At 36.7% G+C, this 11,284-nt stretch overlaps 1 protein-coding gene across 1 annotated transcript in view; it reads right to left on the reverse strand.

Moving 5' to 3' along the window:
• Positions 1-1,868: 1,868 nt before the first annotated feature.
• The window catches only part of LOC110578796 (putative charged multivesicular body protein 4B-like protein CHMP4BP1), a 21,297-nt gene continuing 11,881 nt past the window's right edge, over positions 1,869-11,284 (reverse strand). The window contains 2 exon segments of the mRNA XM_021688354.1: positions 1,869-2,347; positions 2,350-2,485. Coding sequence (XP_021544029.1) covers positions 1,869-2,347; positions 2,350-2,485 — 615 coding nt within the window.

Consider the following 11,284-nt stretch of genomic DNA (forward strand, 5'->3'; position numbering starts at 1 on the left):
AAAGTGAGGTCTATTAGGAAGTATGGTTAGTAATGTTAAACCGTTAAGATGCTATTTAGCGAAATGAAGTCTAATTCATCTATTTCCTTTGAGTTAGCCACTTATAAATTCCTTGTTTTTTGAGGAAGTGGTGATTATTAATGAGTTGACATCAAACAGATATGTCTAGGTATCTGTTGTTTTCCATTGCTGGCACTTTTGTCAATAGTCACCCCAAATACTCTCCATGAGAAAAGAGTAATTGGACACAATATAAAATAATCTTGTGCTTTTGGTTTTTTTCATTCTCTGACATGGACACAGCCAACTGATGCACATAATAAAAGTCTAATAATTATTTCTAAAAGTAATGAATAATGTCTGGATCTCATGATTTCTTCCTTCATTCATCAGAAGCAGAAATTCAGACATTCCAGTGATCCATTGATCCTGGTAGCCAATTTGGTTTCCCCCCTTTAAATGTCCAGAGTATAGGGAGGGAATCCTGATTATATCGATATGATGAGTCTTCCAAGTCAAATGGAAATAAGATAATTAAATCCAGCCATCTTTAATTCTTTGGTAGAATTACTGTGGGTTAATACTGTTTGGTGGAGGGATGGAAAGTATTAGGTGTTACTTTTACTAATGAAAGGAAATAATCTTGGTAAGTTAACATAAGGGAAAAACCTAGATTTCTCAAAATTTTGAATTTCAGAATCTAAGACATGAAGTTTTATGAATTTTATTTCATATAGAAACCATTATTGGATAAAGATAGAAAATTGTGAATTGCTTTTTTGAATCTATTAATAAGTGGATAAACTTATAATTAATAAATTGCTTATTATATATGATAGTTATTATATATAAGATAATATAACTATCTTTTCTCTGTGACATGCCACATTTACATCTAGGGTGAGTTTTTTTAATAAAATTTTTTCCACAAAAACAAAGGACACCCTATAGTTAAGTTCTGCTAAGTCTCTCATATTTCAAGATGATCTCTAAATAACATTATTTTTAGGAAACCAGTTTAGGCAACTTTCCAAGTATTACTCAAGTAAATATTTGCATATCATGGTTATTTTATATTGGGACATACACAATATTATTAACTTTCTTAGAAGTTTTTATTTTATAAATACTTCAAGTTATTGTTTGACCTGATCTCCAAATTATTCCTGTCTTTTTAATAGACAGTGCAAACCATAATTTCATCTGAATATAAATGAATGCACATGTTTCCAATGAGTTATCTGTTATCACAAATAGCAACAAGGACCTTAGAGCTATGTTAGAAAACTGTATAGCTGGAATTGAACTCTGCAGTCTCACTTGCTCTCAAGAGAACATCATCCTTTCCAAATCAGTGTCACAAACTCCAAAAGACCAGGGGAGTATGAGCGAGGGGTGTGCAGAGTGGTAAACACAGGGGCCAGTACACAGATGATGGACAGAAATACAGCTCTCAAGGAAAGCAAAATCAGATGCTTTATTACAGCTAAGGACAAGGAAGAGCATACAGCTTTCAAAAACTGACTTTTCTGCCAGTCCCATACAAGTCTTACAAAGAGATGTGGGACAAGTCAACTGACTGAAAAGAACATTTTCAGGACATCTACATTTTCAGATCATTTCAACTTCAAACGGTAGACCTTTGCCTTTGAGGTTCAGCAGTGGCGTTAGCGTAGTCCAGAAGCTCAATGTTGGATTTGCAAATACAGTTTATTTTACAGGAATTCCACATTATAAACAGCAAGCACCTCCCATCCCACCCACCCTTTTCCCTTCTCCTCCCCCCTTCCCAACCCAGTCTGGCTGGGTGAAGATCATTCTCTGCAGAGAGGGAGCAGTGATGTGGCCCTGCTGCTTTGGAGGGAGATTCAAGAGACCACCAAGAAGGAGGAAGAGGACGAGGATGACATGAAGGAATTGTAGAACAGGGCTGGATCCATTGAACTGGTCCAGTGCCGGCTGTGTATATGCGGGGCAGGCAGGACGTGGTGCAGGCAGGTGGGCTTTGATGTTAAGGTTATAGAGGGAACATTTGGTAGAGGGACTGTTTCAGGTCCACTAATTTGCAGCACATTCTTGTCTAGTTCCTTCCATCGTAGTACTAAGTCTGCCAGGAGGTCATCTTCATCCAACTCTTCTCCAAATCCTCCAGGTTTTGAAATAGCTGTTGAAATCTCCTCCACAGGTTCCTGCTGGTCAGCAATGCCCTGCATTAACTCTTCAACTTTATCAATGTCTGTGTTGTCATAGGCAGCCTTAGTGGCCTTGGCGGAATAGTCCATGTTCTTGAGCACCTCCATGTCACTCCTGACGCTCTCCAGGGCCTCTTGCTGAAATTTGATGGTTGTAGTGTGCCCTTGATCTCCACCAGCTGCTTTTCATACCTCTTCTTGCACTCTAGCACCCAAAGGGCTGCCCGCTTGTTTTTGGCGCTGTGTTTCTTGTCAGCGATCCGCTCCTCCTGAGTCTTTATCTCCAGGAGTTCCTGCTTACTTAGCCCAAATTATCCCTTTTTAAATAAGTTGTCCTATGGATTCATGAGGCTTTATTGATAAAGGAAAAATACGTATGTAAATGCTTTCCTCACTTGTTCATACACTCAAAGCATTTTTGGAAATTATGTAGTGAACTCACTCTGTGTGTCTCTGTCTCTCTGTCTCTGCCTCTCTCTGTCTCTTTCTCCATATATATATTTTTTTTCATATTGCTTACTTATTTATATATAAAATATGTGTTATATATAATGTAATATGTACATTTTCTCAATTTCTAAAATTTCTCAATCAATTTCTCAATTTCTAAATCAAACTTAAGGCTAGAAAAAGCCATTTATGTAACACAGATAGATGACAATTTGACTATTGAGAAAGACAGTTGAAGAGAATAGAACAGTTTTTAAAACTCAACTTGTAAATAAGTGACTGAGTTGTGCAATGATCCAGCCATTCGTGCATATACTGAAATGAGATTATTTTTCTCAAAACTGGTGATGGTCTTTGAAGTCAGTTTAATAAATATAAAATTATCAAAGATGAACCAGCCCTAAAATTTGATGTATAAAAACAAACAAAGCCAGATTGTCATCTAAAATAAAATATCATTTAACTTTCTTTGCCTGAGTTACCAGATACTATTTTGGAAAATCAAAGCTAGTGGGGATCATGTATTCACCAACAGCCTATATACTAGAATTTTGTAAAGTTTACCTATAATGATTTCCATTTTGCAGATGAGAAGCTGGGTCAGAGAGGTTCAATAACTTATTCAAGGTCAGGGTCTCTTAAGTGGGGGAGGCAGAACTTGATCGTTGTTGGTTTGACCTCGGCACTCATAGTGTTTGCTCTACCTCATAGTGTCTACTTAGAAGGATGGGAAAAGTTCTTTAAGAAGCCCAAACTTTAAAAAAAAAAAAAGTTTCTGTCCAAGATTTTAAGGCAGCGTGGTATGCTGGGAAAGAAACAAAACAAAACACATGATCACAGGAATCACAAGAGCTTGTCTAACTTGAGTTTTGCTGATTATTAGCAGGATCGATGACTTTACCTCTCTTAGTAATAGTACTGTTTGTCCAGCCTCCCTAGGTGAATCTCATATAAGGAAGCATCAGATAAGAAAGTGTCCAATTATAGCATTTTCAAGATTATGAGGACTTTCAAAGGTAAGGAGCTAGTGGATCTTATTGTAAATACAACTTATAGCAGCACTCTAAAAAATGAATGATTGTTGGTATCTTCCTCACCATAACCTATTTCATCATGGAACAAAGTGTCTAGTAGGTCATATCTGAGCTCTCAATGGCATTGGATCATGACCATCTCAATATATAGTATTTAGGCTTTGTGAAAGATCTTATTAATTTTTTTTACTTTATTAAAAGTCCACAGTTCCTCATCTGAAATGCTTAGGGTGAGATGTGTTTCAGAATTCAGAACTTTTCAGGTTTTATGGGTGCATATAGTGACACATAGACTATAAATTTGGTAAAACCCTGAGACAGAACTCCATAATCAAACACATTAGTATTTCCGCAGAGTAATATACCAGAATTCTCACAAGTTAGATAAAGGCTGTAAATAGTTTTCTTGCTAGGTCAGGTTAGGTTGTGCTGCCGAATGAAAGAGTGCTAAAATCATGAAAAACTTCATTTTCAGATTTCAGATATGTGGATGATGGATTAAAAGCCTATACTAATGTTTACTTTTAGAATTATAAAAACAATACCAATACATTTTAGAAGTTTTAGAAAATGAAAAAAGAAGGCAGAGGGGTGCCTGGCTGGCTCAGTAGGTAGAGCATGTGGCTCTTGACCTTGGGGTTGTGAGTTTGAGCCCCACGTTGGGTGTAGAGATTACTTAAAAATGTTTCAAGAAATCTTAAAAAAAAGAAAATGCAGAAAAATTAAAGAAAAAGCCACTCACAATTGAAAGTCCTCTATTTGCCCGTGTCTATTCTTTTATACGACTAAAATTGTACACTACATATCATGGTATAGTTCACTTTATTCTTTTAATATCATGGATATTTTTAAGGGTATTTTTAAAACAGAAAAACCGGAGAAAAAGGACATCAGAGCTAGAAGAGGCGACTCTGCAAGTCAATGACAGAAGATGTAGGAAGCGATTGTTATAAGAATCTCAGAGTTTTTTGTGAAGAAGAGCCATTGAACTAGAGTCTAGATTGATTTTTAATGTTATAAGGGATATGATACAGTATGGATTTTTAAAATGCACGGAAAATCTTCAAACTCCATTTAAAGCATCTTTCCAGCTTGCTTTCTCTCTTTGGTTCTGTTGCCAAGGAGAATACAGTTCCTAGTTGGAGCATACAGTGTCTTATCAATGTCTGTTGAAGAAGCAAATGTTCTTAGGATTTTCAAACTATGTGATCTTTTTTCTTTTATAGGGTTTCTATTTGCTAACTCAAATGTTTACCATGAGAAAATGTCTACAGTGTGATCTTTGGAAGGAACTCTGAATATTTAAAGCACACCAGAAATCTCGAATGCTTTTCTTATCTGGGGTTAGACAGCTTCATTTAAGTGAAAAGCAACTGGCCTTTGGAAGGAGGACTTAGTTAAGTTCCGGGACCCACTAGTCTGCATACTTTTCCAGGATTGAACAGTATTGTGTTTACAAATACTTTTTTGAGATGCTAAGTGAATGAAACAAGCCTAAGTTTAGAAGCCAGGCTTACTCTATCTATAGTCTATTAAATGTGTCTGACTTCTAGAACGTCAACCCACTGTATTTCTCTCTATATCTGTATTTGACTGGAAGCATTAACAAATGGGGAAGGCATAAAATATTTAGAACCCATGAAGCACTCAGGACTGTCAAAGTGATCTATTTCACATATATGGCCATATGCTGGGGCTTTTAGGTAAGATTTGTCCATTTATGTCAAATATAGCTACAGTTGCTGTTTTCTCTGATTTCATTGAGTTCTATCATAAAGCTAACAATAAACTTTGAAATGCCATTAAGTTCTGTTTTTTTTCCCCCTTTCTTTTCCAGCCTTTGGGTCATGTGTACATGATTGAGAGAGGTAGAATTCTGTCTTCAGAATGAGTGAGTTTTAAGTGTGGAAATACTGAGAGGTATGTTTATAGTTTAGAAAGAGAACAGTTCCCAAGCATCCCCCATTTACTCCCTTTACTTCTTGATGAGTTTATGCCTTATTGAATTGTCAGAAAAAACTTGTCTTTATTGAAATTTAATAAGCCACATTAAAACAGTACATGACATAGACCACAAGGAAAGCCACCACATGTGGTCCTTCCTTACTGGGTTTGTGATCTGTCAGTGGATATAAATGGCTTTGACCCAAGTGAGTCTTAGTGAGAAGATAAATGTGTATCCACAATATCTCAAACCAGAGCCTCAGGGAAAAGCAAAATGATATATTTTTAATTTCAATAATCCTTTGTACTGAGGTTACTAGTGAATTTTAATGCCTATTTATTGTTCCCTGTACCTTGGAGGGGGCTGGTAATTATAATGTGCATTTGGTGACTGATTTGCTATTCTCAATCTTTATTTCAATCATTTCTTGCCGTCACCTTGCCGTCTTTTGTTAATTCATGCAGAGTGTTGTAACCTTACAAATCAAAACCTGAGGCTAAAAACTTACTCTGATGTGTCAATTTGTACTTTAAGAATTCCAGTCAATCTGCAAAGTCACTGTCTTCATCAATCAGATAACCAGGTTTTAGCGTTATTAGCGATAGCGTTACAATTTTTAGTTTGAACAGCGATCTTTTTGCTACTCTAATGGTTGAGTGAGCTAATGAAAGTTCTAGCGTGGGCGCCTGGGTGGCTCAGTCGGTTAAGCGACTGCCTTTGGCTCAGGTCATGATCCCAGCGTCCTGGGATCGAGTCCCACATCAGGCTCCCTGCTCTGCAAGGGAGCCTGCTTCTCCCTCTCCCACTCCCCCTGCTTGTGTTCCCTCTCTCGCTGTGTCTCTCTCTGTCAAATAAATAAATAAAATCTTTAAAAAAAAAAAAAAAGAAAGTTCTAGCGTGCCTTCACTATTAGCTAGAACCTTATTTAAGAACTGGTAAGAACACAAGAAAAAAAAACCATCTAGATGTGTTAAAATCATCTGAATGATGTTTGAAGGGAATGATGTTTGAATTAACCTGAATCCTAATTGCCAACATTTAAAGCAAATAAATGGCTACTTATTTTTATTTTTTTTTTATTTTTATTTTTTATTATTATTTTTTTTTAAATATTTTATTTATTTATTTGACAGAGAGAGAGTGAGAGCACAAGCCAGGAGACAGAGGGAGAAGCAGGTTCCTCGCCGAGCGGGGAGCCCGACATGGGACTCGATCCCAGGACCCTGGGATCATGACCTGAGCCGAAGGCAGCCGCTCAACCAACTGAGCCACTCAGGCGCCCCGGCTACTTATTTTTAATATGGTGTTAACATCTACATTGTTTTAGAAGTATTCAGTAATGTGAACCAAGGATGATACTTGCTGTCAGAGGATAGGTAAGGTAAGAAAGTAGGACAAGGACAGAAAGTATGGCTTTCTCAGACCCAGAAGAATTTACAGGGACAAGTGCTGGGATCCTGCCCCAGTTACTTCTCAGACATCTTAAATATTCTACAACAGGCCAATAGTTGCCTTAGGTCTGCTCCCCCAAAGCAAATGCCACTTAATCAATACAATGATAATAATTATAACACACACACACACACACACCTATATGTGTGTGTGTTAGGGGCTTGTTATGCACAGGCACTGCATTATGCACTTTTTTTTTTATGTTCAAATAGCCAACATACACTACATCATTAGTTTTGGATGTAGTGTTCAATGATTCATTGGTTGCATATAACACCCGGTGCTCATCACAACACGTGCCCTCCTTAATACCCATCATCCTGTTACCTCATTCCCCCAACCCCCTCCCCTCTGAAACCCTCAGTACACACTTTAAATAATGACTAATCCCACCTTTAAAACAACCCAATGAGGGGATGCTGTTATTATCCTCACTTTACCAGTGAAGAACTGAGGCTCAGAAAGGTTGAGTTAGCCTGTCTAGGTCACACAGCAAGTGAACTGCAGAGCCAGGAGATGGAACCCAGGCAGTGTGGCTCCAGAGTCTTGGCTACTAATCTCTGCCGTGTTCTCTTTTCATATATCTACAACATAGCTCAGGATCAGAAACTAGAACCTTGAATCCCTGCAGAAGAAATTTTGATCCAATTCTTAAATAATTAAAGTAATTTGGAAGAATGTCATATTATTTTGGTGTGATATACTTTGAAAGCATGTCACTACAACCGTGTATAAGAGTAAGGAGGAGATGATTAATTAATTAATTTAAGTTCTTTAAATTAGTTTGGATTACATTTGTTTGAAGAAGAGGCAGCTGTCATTCATGGCTCTGGTTACAGTACTTTTAAAGCAGCATATATGTATCATAAAATACAATTAACTAAAAATCAAGTGCTCACCATTGGATGTGCTCATCCTCGCTTTTCCTTTGAAAACAGTCCCAGATGCTGAAAAAATCCAGTGGCCATTCCAACATGAATATCACAGAGAGCAATATGATGAGCCTCAGAGGATTCCCCAAATCAATCTGTAACTATTTAGATAGTTATCCAAATCATGCATAATATATGATTATAGATTTATAGATTAGGTAGATAGACAATTTATGTAGGAATTAGGCTCCAATTCTCAGAAGTACATGTTTTCTTATGAGATTTTTTAGAAGACAAGCAAACTGAAATTTGCCATGTATTTTCTAAGTAACATGTACATTGCTACTCTCTGAAGGAAATAAATATTTCCTAAATAGTATATGAAAAAGACATTGAGTTCTGTGTTTTTTCCTCACCAATCTCATCCTAAGCACATTATTTACACACACACACACACACACACACTCACACTCTCATGTACATTTCAAGACCCAGAATAACATTAGCAATTCCCTTTTTCTCCAAAGTGGTAGGTATTAGATATTTCAACTGACCTTTGACCCTAGGTCACCACTTGTATCTGATAATTTACAAAGAAAGGTAAAAACAATTAAAGTTCTCTCTTCAAAGGGCTTCATTTTAAGCTTCAGATCCCAAAATAATTGCCATGATTAGCAAAACCTTTGAATGTAAAGAATGCTCTTTTTTTTCCTAACTTGTGATATAATTTAAAAGAAAAAAAGTATTTGAAGTATTTGATTCCTTACAGTTAAAAAAAAAACAAAAAACCACAAGGGTAGGCAGGAAGTTAAGTAGAAGTTACTGAGTTCGCAAAACAAAAATTGGGTTCAAACAAATGTCAAAGTGATGCATGATAAAATCCCAACATTCTTGTCATCTGCCATTTTTCTGCATTGATTATTACTCTCAGAACATTCCAATAGCAGTTAACTTAACTAGCTGGACAACTCATCCAGAATATGCAAAGGGATAGTAAACACCATGTGAGTAATCTTTTTCTAGGTTCATGCTGTTTCGTAGATATTTGATTGGAAGATCTATGCTAAAATCTGCCATAAATACATTTTATAGAATCATAAGAACTGATTGTTCCACATAGTGGAAATAGATAACATCATTTGTAGTCAAATTTCTGAGACTTTTAAAAATTTATTATTTTTGGGCGCCTGGGTGGCTCAGTTGGTTAAGCAACTGCCTTCGGCTCAGGTCATGATCCTGGAGTCTCAGGATCGAGTCCTGCATCGGGCTTCCTGCTCCGCAGGGAGTCTGCTTCTCCTTCTGACCTTCCCCCTTCTCATGTGCTCTCTCTTTCTCATTCTCTCTCTCAAATAAATAAATAAAATCTTTAAAAAATAAAAAAAATAAAAATAAATAAAAATAAAAATTTGTTATTTTTTAATCTTTTGGTTAGTCTCCTAATTATCAAAGGGTTTCTTTTCTATACATTGTGGAGATGGTGATAGGAAATTAATCTAAGCTTAATTAAGCAGTATTCAGATTCATTGGACATTAAAGCTAGTCGCAACCTACAAAGCTTCAGAATTGACATCTTAATTGCTAGGCAAAATATCTGAGACCAGAAGAACAAAAGCGGCCTGAAAATTACACACTTAGTTTAGTAGAACACTACCTATTAATCAGCAAACTACTTTTTGCTTACCTATTTATTTTCTAGGATACCTTGATTAGCAGTTAAGAGCTCTGAAGACCACAACATGATCCACTCATTACAATAATGCAACTCATTCACCATACTCAGGAAAATACAGTACAAACACACAAAGGGGGGCATCTATGTCCCGGAAGGATGAAGTTGGAAGAAATTATGGGCGATGTCCACAGGGAATATGATTACACATTCAGTAATCTTTATACTGATTTAAAATTGTTAGCTTGTTAGCAGAAAATAGTTTAACTTGAGGATTTCCTTTTCGCTGTTCTTCATTGTTTTTAACATATGGAGAATCTTAAGAAATGGAAGGGATCAAACTTCTTTCTACCTGTATGAGGACCCTGTTCCTGATACGCACATTGGTCATCTGAACAGGGCACTCAACGAATTGAACTAGGTGGCTTCCTCTGGAAGTTTTCCTCAGGATAGTTTATACTTTTACCTGGAGAAGCATGGTATAATTATAGAAGGCAGCAGTTACTGTGAACTGTATGCATAAATTTTGATTTACCTCAGCTTTAGTCTGACTGTTTTCCATTCTGCTATGTGATTTCTGAGTTATTTCAATCTTGGCCAAATTAAAAGAATCATAAGTTGGATCAAGGTAATAAATCATCCTAATGTACACTGACTTCACTAAAACAATTCTTGGAGTTTTACATAAAGATCAAGGCACTCCCTTTTTTAAAGATTTTGTTTATTTATTTGAGAGAGAGAGAGAGCGCGCGCGCGCGCGCGCGCACGGAAGGGGGGGAGGGGCAGAGAAAGAGGGAGAAGCAGACTTCCCACTGAGCAGGGAGCCCACTGCAGGGCTGGATCCCAGGACTCCAGGATCATGACCTGAGTCGAAGGCAGATGCTTAACTGATTGAGCCACCCAGGCGCCCCGCAAGGCACTACTTTTAAAGGATTGAATAGTATCCATGACTTTCTGCTTTGTAACACACATCACATTTTTAATTAACTGGTTTAAAACATTTGCCTTTCTTAGGCACTTTAAGCTCCACAAGTGCAGGTACTATGTTGTTCTATCCATCAGCATATCCTTAATACCTGGCATGTGGTATGTACTCAATTAATATATATTAAATGAATAAAGATGGCAACCAAAATCATGAAAGTTGAGGAAACCATGCACATGGGAAGTGTTTGAATTGGGCTTGTTTTTTTGTTTGTTTTCTTTTCTTTATTTAAATTCATTTAATTAACACATAGTGTGTTATTAGTTTCAGAGGTAGGGTTCAGTGATTCATCAGTTGCATATAACACCCAGTGCTCACCACATTACGTGCCCTCCTTAATACTCATCACCCAACTATACCATCCCCCCACCTACTTCCCCTCCAGCAACCCTCAGTTTGTTTCCCATAGTTAAGTCTCTTATGGTTTGTCCCTCTCTGATTTCCTCTTATTTTATTTTTCCCTTCCTTCCCCTATGATCCTCTGCCTTATTTCTTAAATTTCGCATGAGTGAAATCATATGATAATTTGTCTTTCTCTGATTAACTTATTTTGCTTAGCATAATACCCCCTAGTTCCATCCATGTCATTGCAAATGGTAAGATTTCATTTTTTTGATGGCTGAGTAATATTCCATTATATATATATATATATATATATATATATATATATATATATATATATATA

Source organism: Neomonachus schauinslandi, chromosome 4, assembly GCF_002201575.2.
Source record: "Neomonachus schauinslandi chromosome 4, ASM220157v2, whole genome shotgun sequence".
NCBI classification, from domain to species: Eukaryota; Metazoa; Chordata; class Mammalia; order Carnivora; family Phocidae; genus Neomonachus; species Neomonachus schauinslandi.